General features: G+C 36.0%; 1 protein-coding gene across 4 annotated transcripts in view; it reads left to right on the top strand.

Annotated features, from left to right (window-relative positions):
• Positions 1-19,545, top strand: part of PTPRD (protein tyrosine phosphatase receptor type D) — a 507,860-nt gene that overhangs the window by 367,452 nt on the left and 120,863 nt on the right. For 3 of the 4 annotated variants that reach the window (XM_081282603.1, XM_081282604.1, XM_081282606.1), the window contains 3 exons: positions 3,019-3,228; positions 8,440-8,600; positions 18,942-19,054. In XM_081282603.1, coding sequence (XP_081138729.1) covers positions 3,019-3,228; positions 8,440-8,600; positions 18,942-19,054 — 484 coding nt within the window. The remainder of the gene's footprint in view (positions 1-3,018; positions 3,229-8,439; positions 8,601-18,941; positions 19,055-19,545) is intronic. The other variant, XM_081282605.1, reaches the window with a different exon arrangement.

Below are 19,545 nucleotides of genomic sequence, written 5' to 3' on the forward strand. Positions count from 1 at the left end.
GTATTCCTCTCTTAAATGTATTTGACCAAGTAATTTTTCAGAAAGGCCTATAATTCAAATTGTTGGAACCATATCATCGAATAGAATGGTGGCCTAAGGGGATTTCCACATGTATGCCTCACATTGAGGCCCATAAAAAATTGAAAGAGGCTTTCTAAACAGAGTTACTCTAAAAATTATCTTCTGAGCTCTTTTTATTCTTTGTCTGAAGATGCTCTTCACATGATAAATTCATAGACTGGAATTCCTGTTCTCAAGGTCAGACTGGGCAGAGCAGACATTGATAGTTGAAATGAATTTTGGGCAGAATGACTCCCAAAATGTTAGTTATATTTAATTCAGAGCAGGTCACCTAATATATCATAAGATTTTCATTGCACTGTACTTCAAAGGCTTGTCGTAAAATATCACAGACTTTTGTGATTGTAACCAGCATACTGTCTAACTTTGGTGTCATCTGAGCTCACTGGAGCCATTTAGAGTACAACACAGGAAGCTTTCTACAGAGCTTAGAGCAACCTACAGGGCCAGGGTGATGTTCTATTAGGTCCAGTGCATTAATGAATGACTGCATTGGACCTAAGGAACACCAAAATACTCAAAAATTTTATTCTGAGGCACTTTCTCTACATCTTCTAAATAAACCCTAGCAAAAGGTTCTTATGGGAATGACAATGATATGGATGAATTATGACAGCTGCCTTCATCTGAAATATGAATAAAATCAAGGTAGGGTTTGATCAGTGAAGTAGAAGAAAGGACGCAGTCACATAAACAACTGATGGTAAATGTTTTTGATTTACCAACTTGAAGATGCTGTTCAGCTCATCTGCAGTGCATTTGTCCTTAAAGCAATGGCTGTCATCATTTGCTTCACAGCGACAATAACCTTTCTAATGACTTTTCAAGTATATATTATGTTGAATATTTGACAGCAGATTTTTTTTAAAATTATCATGTTAAAAGAATCCAGAGAAAGGAAATAATACGTCCATCTGTGTTAATGAAAGCAAGTGCACAAAAATGATGTGTCTAAGTACAGACCGAGTGAAAACAAATAGGCGATCAGAGCTTAAACACAGCATTTGATTTCTTGATTTGGGGCAACCACAAGTAAAAATAAGGTTGGAAAAAATCTCTTAGGAGTAATTTTATTTCACTCATTGAAATTTTCTATTATGCCCCAGTTTCCTCATCTATAGGTGGGGATGATTGTAACCTACCTCAGATGGTTATTAAACAGAGTAAATGAACTTTAATGCATCTTTGGGCTTATAGAACAGTGCCTGGTGTCCAGAAAATTCTTAGTGATAACTATTATCATGATTAAAAACAAACCTAAATTTCACAACAGAACTTAAAGATAGTATTAAAATTTTGCCATTGCTTTTTTACTGACCAATTGGTGCATAATTGATCAATTTCTCTGAATTTATCATCAGATGGTTCACATTTGCTAAACAGATACTGTTCAGTTTACCATGCTTTTCATATGGCTCACATTTCACATAATCTTAATTGCATCAATAAACTCAAATTTGACAGAAAATTTTAGAACATTATAAATTAGATATTATTGACAAATAACATGGGCACAAATTATCAATAAAATGAAAAGACTGTTTTCTCCATTTTGAGGGTATAATTTTGAATCAGCTGAGCCCATTTGCAAGTCTGAGTGTAGAAGAAACTATAGAACATCAGATTCCTACTGGATAGATTCAGTGTTTTTCATAGATAAAGTCTGAGGCCTTTATCAGCACCAAATCCTGACCTCGATTATGGCAACATCTCTTTATACTAAGTAGTTGTCACTATTTTGATTTTTAACCATATTCTGTTCATTTATAAAATGAAGAGATATAAATACTTTTCTTGCAAATTTTTCATAAATACTTTAATTTTGTCTATCAAGATAAGGACAGGGTTTATGATCTTTTACCAGTTTGTCCTCAGATATATTGTGTTTTCTGCACAGATAATGAAAAAACAAAATAAAAATTCTCTCCAATAAACCTTTAAAAAATTGTTGCTTGTCTCAAAAAGCATTCCAGACTGAAACAGACCTATTCCCTGTTAAACCTGGTGAAATACGAGGTAGTGGAAGAAGCTAATGATAGCTTTGATATCATTTTGAAATCAGTTGTCATATCATTAATGTGATTTTTCTCCTAATAAAGGGGGCAATGTGAAACAACACGTTATCTAAAAATAAATTCTTTCTTTTAGAAACTCATGAGGGATTTTAATGTATATATATGTGTTTGCTTTCTTCAACATAATATTGAAATTGATTTCTATTCACCCTGTCTATGTTACCCAACAAACTCCCCAGAGGACAGCATTCTATAAAAAAAATGAGTTCCATGACAAAATGTGATGAATTACACCTAAATTAATCAAGGAGACAAATTAAGTCATGAACAGTTAAGTGAATAACAATGTCCCTTTTAATATACATAAATTCAGAATTTATTTATATTACAAACATATATATTATAAATTTAAAAGTTAATAAATATTGCTTCTGTTGCTTTGAGGGAATTTACATCATATAAATGATCTCATAATTGAAAATTAAACTCTCCAAAAATGTGGTAATAGTTAGACTTTTAGATGACTTTATCTGAGGTTACTCCTTGTTTAATAAATCTCCTACAAAACAAGGCTTTTATGAATCAAGCTGCCATTTCTCCTTAGACAAGTTATGATGCAGTATTGCCCTTTGAGAGAATTTCATTAGTGTAGGAAATGATATGAGCTACCAGTAAAGATCTAATTGCCCTGTGTTTATAGCCTGGCCCTTGCAAGAGGAGTCCAATATCTTATTTCACAGGAAGACAAGCATTTGAAGTATGGAGAGAACTGAGAGTTAGTGATGCTGGCATCACTACATGAAATGTGGACAAATTGAATTTGGGTTGTTCCCAGTACTGAATTAATTTCTCCCATTTAACTATCAGTATGTGGGTTATTGTTGTTTACAGTTCTTTTTCTGTTTCTCATTTCTTCTTTAAGCTGCTTAAGGAGATATCTAGGAAACGCAGAAGCATCCGTTACGGGAGAGAAGTTGAATTAAAGCCATATATTGCCGCTCACTTTGATGTCCTTCCCACTGAGTTCACCCTGGGGGATGACAAACATTATGGCGGATTTACAAACAAGCAGCTCCAAAGTGGTCAAGAATATGTCTTCTTCGTGTTAGCAGTGATGGAGCATGCAGAGTCTGTAAGTTCATTATCATGACATCTATTTGCTGGGGTACTTTTACACAGTTGGGCCAGTATATACTAGGTGGTTATTTGGGGCCATGTAGGGACATCCATCCTAATTATTTCTCTTGAGCTGTCATTAACCGAAGTGTAAGAACAGCCTGCCTGCCCTTCTAGTACACTGCATGGGATTGCAGTGCAAATAAGTTGTCTCTGATGACAGGGAGTTTAGGTGAGCTTCATTTATGTGAAGTACGAGAATGCCAGGACATGGATTTCCAGACCTGTCAACGTAACACATGTGTCCCAGTGTTGCGTCCATCGCTTACAATCTTCCTCCCTCAACTACGTAGAGTGGTATTTAAAAAAAAAAAAATTACTCTTCTCATCTGACATAATACCTGGCAGATATTAGCCTCTGTGATTTCAGTAAGAACTAATAAATTCTAAGTCCACATAATATATTTCCAAATATTTGAAAACATTGACTTTGGAAATGGTTGCATTTATTCTCCTATAAAACTGCCAGTGAGGCCACAGTTCCTATGGCCAGCTTCCCCGGAAGATCTGTCTAGGAAGAGGCAAGCACAACCAGTTTCTTTAATTATAGCACTTTACAAGTGGCTTTGTCAGTGAAAAGCCAAGAAAGTTTGAAAATAATTCAATAAAAGGGAGAATTCCTAAGGTACTCTAAATAATGAGTTGTCTTCTTTTATGTAATTCATCTTGCTCTTATGTCGTTTTATGCTTCAGTTGCTTTGAACATTAAAAAAAAAAATGGAGAGAAACTGTAGATGGGAAGGGGGTTGGGTTTTGAAGTGGCAGTTCACATTAACATTTAACATACATATTGCAGACTGGATCTTTCTAATCAGGGCCCGAGTCTGACAGGTGTGGCAACTCCATTTAGCCAGTCAATTTCTGCATGTGAGAAGCCCTCAGTGTATCAAAGGTTTCTCCACATCAGGTGTTAGCGCGTACAGTGGGGCCTCTCTTCAAACGACTGAAGGAATTCCCCCGTGGAAAGTCAAAACACAAAGGCAGCCTGGTTTACCTTTGTATGCAAAATGTCATTTCAAAAACGATGTGACGGCCTTCCTGGAATTTTAATGTACAGATACACTTTCTCTTTCCAGTTGAAGTTTTTAAGGCAGAACATCAAGGGAAATGGGAGGTTGCAAATCATCTTTCTCTTTAAAAAGAGAAAAATAAGACTTAGGTACTTGAGAGGAATTTTCTTTAAATAGCTCTATGAACGTTTCAGAAAGCACTTTCAGAACATGGAGGTAGATCAGAGAACCCAACAAAGAAGGGAAAGCTCATCTGATCATACAAACAAAACGGACTGAATGCTCTCTCACTCTGGCTCTTGATGTCTCCCCAACCCTTTCCCCCTGTTTATGTGGGTCACCAATGCTGATGTGTCCACTCCTTTCCTTACTGTGTCATCTCAGTTTTATTAATTGTATAATGAAGATCTTTTTCCCAAAATTTATCTTATTCCTTTTCTCCACCATATTTCTTTTTTATTTGTTCAAATGAGTTATACATGACAGAATGCATTTTGACACATTGTACTCAAATGGAGCATAACTTCTCATTCCTCTAGCTATATGTACGTGGTGCTGATTCACACCAGTAGTGTAATTATACATGTAATAGGGTAATAATGTCTGTCTCATTCTATTGTCCTTTCCATCTCTATCACCCTGGCACCCCCAACTTACTTCCCTCTACACATTCCAAAGTTCCTTTATTCTTCCCTACCACCCCCAACTATGGATCACCATCCACTTATCAGAGAAAACATCCATCATTTGGTTTTGGGGGATTGGCTAATTTCATTTAGTATGATATTCTCTGGTTGCATCCATTTACCTGCAAATGCCATAGTTTCATTCTTTTTATGGCTGAGTAATATTCCATTGCAAATATACACCATGTTTTCTTTATCCATTCATCAGCTGAAGGGCATCTAGGTTGGTTCTTGATATTGCTCTCCACGAAAACAGTGTTTTCCCTATGGTTCCTACATGTTCATGCCAGCATTTACTTTATAGATGAGAATTGTATCCAAGTAGTATTATGTGTACAGTGAAGTCATCATTTTTTAAGCTTCAGATTTCTGAGACTGTCGGTTAGTAATGTGCATAACCACTCCAAGAGTGGGTTGGCAATTTGCAGAGACAAAACATTTCTCTTCCTAGTAAGGACAAGTGCTTTTCCCCAATCCTTTGCCTCATATTCAAAAAAATACCAGAGAACTATTTTTGAGTAGTATAAAGTTAAAACTATTATTGCCACCCACTGAACACATTTTATTTTTCATGAGACTAGTATCATTTTATGGCTTTACTTTCTTTTTGTTATAACATGACTGTGTTTCCTGATTGGGGTTGGAAATCTATGTGCTTTGGGAAGACCTTTACTTAGAATTCCATCTTGATTGACCTAGATTATCATCTCAAAGGCTCTGGGAAAGAATTTTAAGTCAACATGTTTTGCTTCTACAGACACTTTGAGTGTGACCTACAAATGGAGTAGGCGACTGCATAAACAAACACACTTATATAAAGAATCACGTTTCTTGAATATTATAATCTCTCTGCCAAGTCCTTTGTGTAAATCCTTATACCACATACCTTTATTCCACCTACCCTCCTTCCCTCACATTTATTTGAGCTCTTTCTGAGCAGGTTGTAAATATATACTGACTTTTCATCATCTTTTGATGCATTAAAAAAATCTGGAAATTGAGGCAATCCCTTTCCTGAGTAAGTGAAGAAAATGGAGTAAAATCAATATTTCAGTGTGGCATGTGTTGTCCGAACATGTCTGCTGAGCTCATTATACTAAATTGCAGAATATATACCTGAAATGGGGTTTTTAAAAGATGAAGGTTAAAAATTAAATATATTTACTGATCATAAAGGAGCATATACACTCATATCTTTGATAATCACAGCCATTTGAATTGGAGCTTTTTATTTAGCAAAGATTTGTTGAGATCCCACCAACTGCAGAGCTCTGTGCTAGCCATTTTAAGCATCATACATGTATAGGGTAATAATGATTTATATGCACAAATAGTATATAAATATAGTATATAAATCTCTCTTTCGGAAATTTTTGTTTTCATTAAAAGAAGTGAAGGGTGTATCCAAATTTTAAAAAGAGTTTGGTGATCAACTTGTTATTTTTACATGTAATTTTTGGAATGACAGATTTCTTCCAATTAAGGGGGCAGTATTCAAGTGGCACCTTAGTTGGATTTTAGGAGTTAAATGTTGTGGAACTTGTGGAGGGTTAAAGAACAAGAATAGAGCATTTGGGGAGTAGTAGCTCAATCTGATGGAATATGTTAGATGTGCTGCAACAATTTAAAACAAAGGCCTTTGAGGGCCATGCTAAGGTATGTAGGTTTTATCTAGTAGTAACCAATTGCTTTATCTATTTGTCTTGAAGGTTTTATGTGGTTTGGGGCAGTAACTCTGACAGCAATAATGAGTATTAGAAAAAAGGGAGACATTTTTGGTGTGGTTAGGAGAACATGAATGAAGTCCTAAAGAAAGATGGTGTCCATGAGGCTGCAAAAAGGACAGATGGACCTGAGGGTCACTGATAGGTAATGTCAGTAGTCTCTATTCATAGATACTGACAGTATAAGAGAAATTGGGGAATTGGGAGAAAGTTCTGTCTGGGAAGAAGTGAAATCATGCAGGCAATTCCTCATTTGAGCATGCATGTGGAGACAATTGGAAATGAGGGTCTGAGACTTACTAGAGTTCCTGAGTTTAGTAACTCTAGTAAAGAAGTAATCTGAACAGAGGAGGCTGGTAGTGAACACTGGGGGATGATCTGAACATCCTAAGGTGGTGGAGAACAGAGCCCAAGAATGCATGTCCATAGAACAGGGGCAGTTAACTCAATCGGACTTGAGCAGTTGGAAAGATTAGGGAATTAAAAAGTCAGAGCAGGAGTTTTTAAAAAGTCCTGGTCAATTGTAGCAAATCTGAAAAGGTGTAAGAACGGAATGAAGAGAATTAGATTTGGAAATAAGTAATAGAACCAATAGTCATGTTTAGGTGAGAAGAGATAAGAAGCAGGGCAGCCAGTGGGGTTGGCTTGGAAAGGCTGGGAAGGAAAAGGAAAGGGACAATATGAAGAGACAGAGTCAAGAGAATGCTTGTCTAAAATCAGGCTAAAATGAGACAGAACATAATGGAATGTTGTAGAAAGTTCACAAACTTTCAGTTCATTCCTTCACCAAGTAACTATTTTTTAAATTATATTTATTATCAATTGTGTGCTAAAAACAAGCATACCAGGAAGTGACTAATAAAATTAATTAGGAACTAATAAACCCTTTCAAGTTATAAAAATTCCCTATTTAAGAAAGCTATGTCATTAGCTCTGTACATCTTGCACCAATGATTTGTGTACTGGATTTCTTTCCTGAAATTGTGGACTTGATTTGTCCATCATTTGGCCTAACAACATATAGCACTAGAAGCACTGATATAATTAAATATTTGACAAAGTACTGACTTATTTTTCTGTATATGTACCTTTTAACTGTGGCCTTTTTGGTTGATATAGAATGAGTATTTCATATTGAATATACTTGAGACTGGCAGAGTTGACAATTTCAGATGTTTTTGGATTGGGGGATATTTATACCAATTTCACTGTGTTATCCAAATATCTAAAGTACCTAATCCAAAAATGTGAAATTGCTCAGCAAGTTTTGGATTTGAGAATTTTGAATTAGGGATACTTACCCTGTCACTCCTTGAGGCTAGAACTCTCTCTCGGTTTTCACATAGCTTCTCACACATTGGCACAATGTAAAAGTTCACTGGACATGTTGGGACTGGTTCATCATTGGTACTTATGGTTCATTAAATTATTTAATATTCTGTATGTAGATCCCACTGAGAAGTACCAATGAAGTAATTTATACCACAAAGTGATTTTGTTGTAAGATTTCACTCTGCAAGGAAACTGATCGTGCAAGACTGTCAGTTTCTCCGTCATCTTTCTTCTCCCTTCTCTTTCCTCCTTCATTTGATTGATTTCATCCTGTATTTGACTTCAATTGCTTTATCCATTTGTCATAAAATTCACTATGTCCTAAATTTGGAGCTGGGGGGAAAATCCTTCTAATGCAAAATACAGTCCAGAAAGACCCTATTTGATAACTAAAACAGACTCTGTTTTTCCTCAGAAGATGTATGCAACCAGCCCCTACTCTGACCCTGTTGTGTCGATGGATCTGGATCCACAGCCCATCACAGATGAAGAAGAAGGCTTAATCTGGGTCGTAGGTCCTGTCCTTGCAGTAGTCTTTATCATCTGCATTGTCATTGCTATTCTTCTTTATAAAAGGTAGGTTTGCTCAATATTTCTGTTGCAACTTCGAGGGCTGCCTAATTTTGAGGACTTGATCATTGTTCTGTGGTCACCATGTGGTTGATTTTAGTAGGAACATTTTAATGCAACCCTGTGATTACTGGGGAAACATTCCCATCAGATGTAGAACAAAACATAAAGACTGAACTATTTTGAATGGTGTTCAATTTGTGGTCCGTACCTTTGCTGTCCTCCAGGAATGTATCCCAGCCTGAATTTTCTGCACTGACTTATTTAGAATGAGAAACTTTTCTGATATTTTAGATATTAGTACATTCACTGCAGACCATTCCATGCAAGTTTTCATCTGTTTGTTTTAGGTGGTTAATTATTCAACATTGACATATTTTTCAATCACTATTACAATTTTGCACATTTGTATCCATTTCATAAGTGTAATTTGCTAGGTGCTGAAAGATTTTTTTCTGTAGCTGTTTTTCAAGATTCGGCAAAACTAGCTAACAATGAAGGATTAAAAAAAGAATACATTCTCTTACTTTTATTCTATTATTCCACTTATTTTTTAAGTTATCATTTGTGACCAAGAACTGGGCGTGAGAAGGTATCATTTTCCTACTTTAACAAGTACAACCTCAGTCCTTATTTTCCTTAATATCAACCTGACTACAGTAAGGGTACAGATAATTCATATCTTCCCAGTCTTTTCTGATCTTCCACTCTTTTTCAATTTTATTATTGCCTATATTTTATATAATCCAGATCCCTGCCCTCCCCTCCCAGTTTACTTCCCAGACTCTTGTATAAAGCACATTGTAATTCCTTCCCTAAACCTTCTCTTACTCAAAATTACAATATTATGAATATATAATCCTAATTACAGTAAGATATAGTCAATGTTTAAATATATCAAAGTAGAATCTACCATCATATATAACTAAAAAGAATAAATAACAATTTTAACAAAATAAGCAATTCAATGTAATATATTTTCTAAAACATTTAGAATGACCGAATTCTGAATTATCTCCCTTTATGTCAATTTTTCTTTCAATCCAAATTTTATTTCCATATGATTTTAACCTTTCTTCCCATTTTCCTTTGTGGCATACCATGTCTTGGAATGCCTCTGCGAAGGTGATCCCCTTCTTATACGCTGAACAACTTCTCTCTCCCTAATCATTCTCAAAATGAGAGTGTTCTCATTTTGATACTTGCTCTGATTATTGCCTCTAATTCTTTTTCCTACCCACATAGCTACCATTTTGGTGTTTATGTGACTTATATCTATCTTTATACTCTTGTTCTTATGTTCCTATAATGGTCTGATTTTTTTTTTTAATAACCTCTCATTTTGACTCCTTAGAAACTTGTCAAGATACTTCTCTTTTGGAAAAATTTCTCTATGAGGCTGTGTTTCCGTTTTTTGATTTGTTTTGTTTTTTGTTCTAACACAGAGGTTTGGAAAAATGACAAATGAGAAAAAGTTTATCACCATAACCCATAAAATTGCCCATCTTACTTTAGAGCTAGAAAGAAGGGCAGGGGTGGGGGGAATCCATCACTATTTTTTTTCCTCCCTGATCACTGCCATCATTCAATTATCCATATCCTGAAATTGCTGAGAAAGCTAGTGGTTGAAGGCAAAAATGTCCTTTCAGCTGCTGGCTTGAATCTTTCCATCCCAGCCCATGTCTTGTTAGTGTGTATCTCACGGAGCCTGTCATATTTTATCACCTCACTCCTGTATAAGATAAGGGCAGGAAGCAAGAGCTACCAACATGCCTCAGAATAATCATGAAACATGTCCAAGTCCAAGAAGCTGGTGCCCTTTCCTGTTTATGTGCTGCAGGAATTTTAGAAGAGAGAAAAAAAATCTTTAAAAAGCAAAAGTAAAATTCTACTTCAGTTCTCATTCTTTTCTGGTAAATATTTGTTCAAATGGTCACATCATACTATGGGTGATCAAAAAGCAAGTGCCTGTTGATAATTGCATTTCTAGACTATATCAGATAATGTTTTTTGATTATTCAAAATGAACAGAATGCATGCCCATTTTTCAACTTGTGTTTCATTATGACATACTTAAGTCATACCATTAACAGATATCTGTGTGGCATTTGTGAATCAGTTGTTTAAATGGAAAGAAATAGAGGTTTTATACCCTGATAATTTTTAAGATTTATAATTAAGTTTTCCTTTGTTCATCTGCATGTGTTTGGAAAAAACTACTAAGTTATAATTTTTCCTAATCCTGCAAAAAGAGGCATCATATTTAAAGGCTTTAAGACTCTGTTAAGAGTTGCGTTTTAGTGTGTGCATATGTAAGCATCGTCTAATGCAATTGTTGGAAAATGCACACATCCTCGAATGCTAAGTATATTTAGCCAACCATCTGAAGGCCCATGAAGCGTTTCTGAAATAGAAATGCTTGCTTCAGCAGTAAAGAACATTCCTGACTTGAAATTCAAGTAGACCCAACAATGTCCTTCTTGATTATCATGAGGCAGTTCAAGAGGAAATCTTCTGTACCCAGTGAATAGTTCTTTTATACCATGTGTTTCAAACAGAGTTAATTATTTAATAAATACTTCATTTCCTCTTTTTAGGTGTCTTTTAGTTTATACATAGGTCATTGATAATGGCTCAGAATCGAAAGTATCTTTATTGTTATTACTATAATTATTGATAAATTATTATTCTCCTCTATGTAACTGATGCTTTATGAAAAGAATGAGCATAAAATAGTGTTGATTCACATTGTCTTAGTAATCCCCATTATTAAATGCACCTATTTACAAGATAATTGCATTAGTAATAGGCCTGTGGCTATGAATAGTTTACTTGATATTTCCTATAAAGAAGTATATTTTACACAGTCGTCTGAGAAGGATTTGAGACTTACTAATTATATTAATATGGAAGTAGCTCACTCTTTACCTTTCATTCTGTTAATTTGATTTTGTTTTTATTCTAGTAATTTGTTCATAGATAACAACAAAACCGTCAGTGAAACTTTGTAAGGGCACTAAAATACCTTCTGAAGGATCAGAAAATTAAAATGTTTATCAGGTTTTTAGTGCTACAAATTTTTTGTATTGGGTTTTTTTTTCTTTTTAATTTTGTGCTTCATATTCAATATGGACAGTGACTTAAAATGTACGTTTCAGAGGTAAGATGGTAGGAAGGTTTAGAAAAACATTGAACAAGAGAGACCTGTGTTCAAATCTCAGTTCTGGCCACACAGGGTAGAAAGTCATGCCAGCACTCTGGGCCTAGATTTCCCCATTTATACAGCTGGTAGGTTGTCTAGATAATTAAAGGCTTTTTAAATAATAGTATATTATAATCTGGGAAATTTTTTAAAACCAGGTAATAGGACTAGGTCTATATTATTTTTGCCGTGTGCTGGCATGTATGTGTTAAGCATGAATCTAGCCTGCCTTTATCCATCCACATTCAGAAATTATAATTCACGAAGCAATTGGAAGTTTTTAGGTATTCATCCGCCCTGTGCAGCTGTTACATGTATAAGGCTTTTCAGTCTTTAGTTCTAGAACTCTACAAGAATTATTTATATATAAAATAAATATTTAAGAATAAAATACTAACCTGACTCTATGAAAAAGCTTCTAGGGATAGATGAGAAGTGTGTATTATACTGTGGAAAAAAAGAAAGTGTGGGTTAGGAGGTTGGAGAAATCTGAAGCACGTGTGCAGCATGAACAGTCTAGCCTGAACGCATAGGGCAAAGGGAGTAGATAATTTCCACCCTCATCTCAAGATACTTTCATGAATGCCCTGAAGTAGATATGACTGAAATAGAGACTTTTCCAGCTTTCCCCAGCTCCAGCCTCAGCTTTGATTCTTTTATCTTCTCTTTTTGTGTCAACTCTACATATATTTCCAAGTTGTCATCAATATCTTGAGATGCTGTTAAATATGCTGCTGCACCAGCCCACACTGGACATTGCCAATGGATCCTGCCTTCTGGTGTTCACGCAGCCCCCCAGCCAAGGCTTCTAAGGCCTCCCCCATCACATCCAGCCACTCCTCTTGGCCCAGCTAACTCATCCATCAGAAGTGAGCTAAGAAGCTTCCTGACAGGTCAAAGTCCTTCGGGATGCCTCTCTCCTCCCCTCTACTCTCTACCAGTTCAAGCTTTCTTAAGGTCGATCCCCTTTTCTATGCCCTTAGAGTACTTTTCTCTTACCTGTTAGAGAAACTACTGCATTTCTGTGATTACCCACTCTCTGATTTGGTATGACTGAACTATGGGTCAAGGACTCTTATTCCTTGTTGTGCCCCTAGTGCCTGGTAGAATGCATGACACAGACCTACATGGAGTAGTTGAATTTATACAGGTCGATAAGTATGCAATAAACTGGTTCCCTCCACTTGTTTATTCCATCACCTTTACCTTGGTTGGCAAGAGCTCTAATAAAACCATTGGCCATAATTTAAATTTAGCCTTCCAACTTAGATATTTGCACTAAATATGTACTCACATATGTGCTGAAACTGACACTTCATAGAAGAGGAAATGACTTGTACACTAACTATACATCTACTTATGTGACTACCCAAGCAGCGTTTTAATACATAAAACTGGTATTTCACTAAGTGGTTCTCTTCTATCCAAAGGAGTAGATTTTCCTATTCCTGATTTTCTGATAGTCCTGGATAAAAAGGAGCAAGTTAAAAGCATATATATATATATATATATATATATATATATATATATATATATATATGATTATTTTTAAGTTAGCACACTGATAAATCACTTTAAAATTAAGAATAGAAAGAATTAACCAGTAGGTTTTAAATTATCTCCATCTTTCAGTGTTTATGTGTGTGTTTGTACAACTTAAATGTGGATTTTCTTTTTCTTTTTTCTTTTTTTTTTAAGAGATGGACTGGATTATGTCATAGTGCCAGATACTTCAGTAATATGGGTATTTATTTCATTGGCATTAAGGACTTAGTACCTTTTTCTTTGCAGTGGGAACTCACTAAGTACTTTGCAATTTGCCTCAAAATGCAGATTGTTTGGATTCTTTTCAGGGAAAGGTCATAGTTTCCACAAAAACAATACTATTTTTTAAGCAGTAAATGTATTATCACACGTGAGAGTATCAGTAGATGTGTTTGCAGATAGCAGTGTTCTTTGTTGAGGAAAATATCTGTCTTTTCAATGGCTGGTAATAAAATGCTTCTCTGGATTGGCCCAGCTGTATTGATGGGTCATGCTCTGTAGATTTATAATGATGAGTATTTTCCCAAACTGAAAATGTATTTAATCCTTTATTGGAAATAAGATTTATGATTACCTTACTTGTCAAGAGATGTCTGAAGAAATCATTTCTGCCACTTTATTACCTTGTGGTCTAGTATTCAATTGTGAAAATTTTTGTGCAGTTCAATGCAATTTGCAGATATTGCATATCATTAAAGCAATAGTGTACCTCTTAACTGAAGACTATTTCAAATGAATGAATTTCCTTTATGAAATGCTGTTGTATTTTCATCATCAAGTACATTAGTAGTTTTCTCATGGCATGTTTTGTAAAAATGAAATTATATCTCCATCATCAAACACCTCCTGGGATATAATTAACTGTGGCAGTATTTTTGTAGGTGATGGAGAAAAGTGAACATACATTAGCGCGCACACACATACACACATTTTTATTCAGCGATGCAACCTCATGTCCTCCATTTACTTCATGATTAGAGGCCTTTAAGTATTTTGATACACTATCATTTCCTAATATGTGTCAGTTATGTATCCTTGCTTGTGAGCACTAGTTTTTAAATCTTGGTTGTCATGGTTACTCTTGTTACCATTGGCCAACTAACATTTAGCTTTTCTTTTTCCTTTTTTGCCGCATTAAAATGGAGCAGTAAGCCTGACAGGTGAGGAATAGAGAACAAACCCCTTCAATGCTCAGTAAGAAAAAATAAGATTCTCCAAATAGACTTTGGAGGTGTTGAAGAGGTAAGGGTGGGGGCTGCCTATGGAGGATAACTCCATAGTGGAAAATGGACACAGCCTACATGTAAATGATAATTTTGATATTAAAATGATTGAGGAAAATAACTATTTTGTCTCTGGGGGATAAAAACATTTGTTAAAGCCAACTTGAGAAGGTAGTAAAGCCAGTTTTTGAGTTTTCTGTGTAGTCGAGGTTAAATGAGCATGTTTGTGTTAATGTGTCTGCAGAGTGGAAATCTGAGGTGTCCCATGAGCCTTTTTGTTTTGTTATGTTTGTTTCTTACTAAAGATCAGTTCTCAAATTTGATCAGAGATCATCATTTGATACAGGGATACTGGCATTTTTCACACCCTGCAAATATTAAGGACAGTGCCTTAGTGAAAGCTGTTTCCTAATTCACAATTATTACCTGTGTCTTTCTGCCTTGATTAATAACAATAATAACAATATCTAAAATACACAGTGCTATTATTAAATGATGAGTCCAAACTACCTTCCCACTTTCTCATTCATATGTATACATTTAGACATATGCATATGTAAATATATATACACCAGTATAAATTCCTGATTAAAATAAACTAAGGAAAGGATTTCAGAGAATCCCTACTTCCTCCCATCATTGTGCTCCAATGGCTCTTAGCAAGTGTTCCTGGATCACAGGAGTGGCCTCAGTGTCTCCTAGAAGCTTGATAGAAATACAATTTCTTAGGCCCAACCTGGGACCTGTGTCAGAAACTCCAAGCACTGGAGCAGCAGAATATCTCTCTCTCTCTCTCTCTCTCTCTCTCTCTCTCTCTCTCTCTCTCTCACACACACACACACACACACACACACACACACAAACACACAAATACACACATGATTCTCATGTACACTCAAGTTTGAGAACCATGATTGTGTTATCTTCACTGGAATCACTTTATACTGGCCAGAAAGCTATGCATTCAATGATAGGGATCCTAAGACTTCTGCTAGGTGTCTTCTCTTATGGACATCTCTACTTCCCATTAATCCAGCAGAAAAACACAAGCAACATTGTTCTTCCCTCACCCCCTGCCCCCAGGCCAAACACAAAACTCGGAAACAGCCTCGTATTCTAATTTCCATTGTGACACTGCATACATTTTACAACTCAATCGCTGCCTCCTCATTCTGTTAAGATGAGAGAGTTGGGCCAAAATTTATACAGCACATTGCAATCCTTTATTGTGTAAGTGAAGAAATTGAGAAAACACCTAGCAATGGCCTTACCAGATTTGAGATTACAGTCTTCCTGGTATCAGAACTGTGACATGTTTGAAGTAGTTTCTTTGAATATCAATAGTAGAGATTTCAAATAAGTATTATCTCTTTCAAAAGTCTATTCCCAGATGGCTGAATGTCTTTATTTTCAGGCCAGAAATAGGATATTCCATACACCTTCCCTTTGTTCTTGCATCCTCCCTAGATGAGAGACAGATGAAAGTGAAAATGAAACATCCCTTAGACCATAGAGCAGTGTTTGTGCTTCATACTACCCACTTCCCAAACAACCTCTTTTTATCATATTATCATTAAATTTTCTGACAGATCTCAAATATCATGTAATCTCTCATTTCCTTTTTGCCATGTAATCCCTGCACATGGGTAGATACTTCTCACTGTGAGCATTAAACTTACACTAGGGTTTTATACTCTTAATAGAAACTATAACAAGACAAAATTGAGAATCCATGTCTAGTCACTATTCTTTGCATTTTTCTAATAGAAAAAGAAAATGAGACCTGTGTAAGCTTATTAAGAAAATGTTACCCTGTACATTCATGTTGGGCTTGATTTAGATTATCATATGGCTTTTAATATTTTGACAGTAAATTCAATGTTTAAAAGCTCTTTACATTATTACCAATGATGACCAACACTTCATCTTCCAAGTCTTAGAAATGCCTTCTGTGTTAGAAGAAAATTCTAGCATAAAAACATATAAAACTACTCTGCTGAGAGTATGGCAGCTAGAATCATCCATGTTGTGATCTTCAGAACAAAACTTAGCAAAAATAAATAAAAGGCAAGACAACTGGTTTTATAGCTGGTCTTAGAGTTCATTTCATATGAACAAATAGAGCAATGTCTGATCACCCCTCCCCACTCAGTGCAAGTCTGAATTATAAGTAATTTTATTCCCATACTCTGGGTTTTCTGAGACTCATATCTTGACAACAAGACATGATTTCCAACTTTCCTGGTACAAGAAAAATTGGCTAAATTGCTTTAGAGAGTTTTCTTTTCTGTCCCTCTGGCTCAGTGTCGCTCAGCCTGGCCTCTGGGAAAAAGAAGATAAGGAGGTTGTTTCACAACACCTGTAAGGGTGAAGCAGTTTCCTTACCCAGATATTTCTAATTCTGGTCCCCCGTAATCTTGCAGGGATGACAGAAGAGCCATTCTAGAAAGGGAGGAAAAATCCATGTTTTAGTCATTGGGTCTGGTACATCAGTTAAGAAGCAGATTTGTGCCAACTTCCATGAAAAGGCCAAAGCCTGAGATGGGACACTGGTATTAATTGAAGTGAGAAGACCAACCATAGCCTTTGTGAGAGATTGATTGGCTAGCTGAACTCCGTGACATTTCATTAACCCATTTCGATTTTGCATCTTTGGTGGTAAAATGAATCTCTCAGTGTTGTGAGGCAAATACCATAGCGTGAATGCAGTGACATTTTCTATTCTGAAACTGGTCATCATATGCTCCTTTCCCATTGTTTTTCGAGCCCCCCCACCCCCCCACCCCGTCTCTCTTCCTTCTCATCTTTCTCACCAATCTTCCATATCTTCTTTTCCTTTTCGTTTTCTATTCCATGTATCTGGAGCTGCCAGTACCTTGGCACATTTCAAAATCACTATTCACCTCTGATTGGTAGTCTGGCTTGGCAGTACATTCTATCCTAAGGCTATACCTGACACTTTTAGGTAGAAAAAAAGAAATCCTGAGACAGGTTAATCCAAGATGCTTAGAAAGCAAGGTGGCTAATAGGACTTGCCCAAGGAAATTCATTCTAGTGAGGATGTTTTGCTGAAGGCATTGCAACTTGAGCAAACCAAGTGCACATCCCCTTTGCATCCATCTTCCCTTCATCCCCTGGTTAGTTTTGTTTTATACAGCAGAGATGGAAAGAAAGGCTACTTAATAGGCACCCTCTGGCTAACCATAGAATGTGCTGGTTGGCCTTGAATGAGAGCCCTTTGCCACAGCAACACTAATGAGCTGTACCACAATCACATATGGAAGAGAAAGCACCTATCTACTTGGAAGCACTTCTTCCCCAGAATGAGGATGCTTTTGCTCTGAGCCAGGAGTGAGATGCTATGATGCTGGATAGGATGATAATCTAGCTCAGAGATTGTATTTGAGGAAAAAAAGCACAGTCTGAAAAAGGCTTCCATTTGATGATGGGATTTTTAATCTAATTCAGTCTATGAGGAGATATAGTTATTTGAATTTGGAAAAATGGATAAAGAAAGTTTGTGAACAAATGTCTTACCTTGAAGTTTAACATTTTATTATGAGAGTTTAAATAAGTATGTTTAGTACAACCAATAGATAGCTTGTAAAATAAAGACAGGATGAACTTTGTGAAAAATGATATTTGTAACAAGGCACCATTAATGTTACCTTGAATATTCATCAGGAGAGGTGGAGTGCCCATGAGATGAAATTACTTTTTCTCTGATCATTCTGTGATTGCTTTTCATTAACAAGATAATGTAATATCATTGGAAACAGCCAACTGTCCTCTTTCCTTCCAGTTTGAAAGAGAAAGGGCATGTTGGTCTGTTTGGTTTCAATTCTCCTTCTAGGTATTAAGATACAGTAATATCTTAGAAATGCATTTACTACATTTACCCGCCTTATGGGAAAATTCAATGTATCTCCACTCTGTAGTCGCCAGATATATATTCTTAAGAAGAGGAAAGATTTAACTGTTCAGCTTAAGGCCAGGTAGTTTCTCTATTGTAACAATGTTTGTTTTGGCTACTAGGGGCACCCTACCCATTTCTCACAAAATATAAATGGTAGGTAAGAGAGGATGGCTGAACAAGACGAAGTGCTCTATTACTACCACACCATTAAAGCCGAAAGGCAGAGGCACTGAATCGTTTAATCCCAGAGCAGAAGGAGAACTTTGAGATCATCCACTTAAACATTTTAGACCTGAAGCATCACTGTAGGCCAACAGAAAATAAAAGCACCCTGGCCAAGGCTATAATACTAGCTGGTTAGAAAGTTTTGAAACTGGAGACTTGAGAGTGGAGGGTGGTGTGACTCTCTACTTTTAAAAAGAATGTTTTTCAATTCTTAAATTTTAATTTTCTCCTTATAGGAAGAGGGCAGAGTCTGAATCTAGAAAGAGCAGCATACCGAACAGTAAGGAGGTCCCTTCACACCATCCAACAGACCCAGTAGAACTGAGACGCCTTAACTTTCAAACACCAGGTAAGAGCATGACCCTGCTTGTCCCAAATACAGCCTTTGCGGGAAGTTTTATAGCCCAGGTGATATCGTTTTGAGAGATGAATATATCATTTTTTTAAAGCTTCTTTCTCCCTGCTCTTTTAATATTGTTGAGGTTCACCCCATCCTATGTGTGAAAGGAAATTATGATTTTTGTACAGTTCTAAAGTGGATTGGGGGAGAGCAAAGAATCGTAGTTTTCGTTAAATCTTCGAAAAGCTATCATCTTTGTAAAAATGTCTAGCACTTGTAATGGATTTAATACAGTTTATTATTTTTATTGACGCCACTCTGGAAAGATGTAGCTTCTCATCTTAAGTATATGCATGAATAAATAGATGAAAGTTTACACCATTCATCCCATGGGGAAAGCATAGATTTGTTCTATATGTTCTTATTTTTGTTTATGCTATTCTAAAAGAGGGAGGAAGGAAGAGAAAGGAACAAAAGACAGGAAGGAGAAGAGGAAAAAT

The sequence above is a fragment of the Spermophilus citellus genome, assembly GCF_964194105.1.
Source record: "Spermophilus citellus genome assembly, chromosome: 2".
NCBI classification, from domain to species: domain Eukaryota; kingdom Metazoa; phylum Chordata; class Mammalia; order Rodentia; family Sciuridae; genus Spermophilus; species Spermophilus citellus.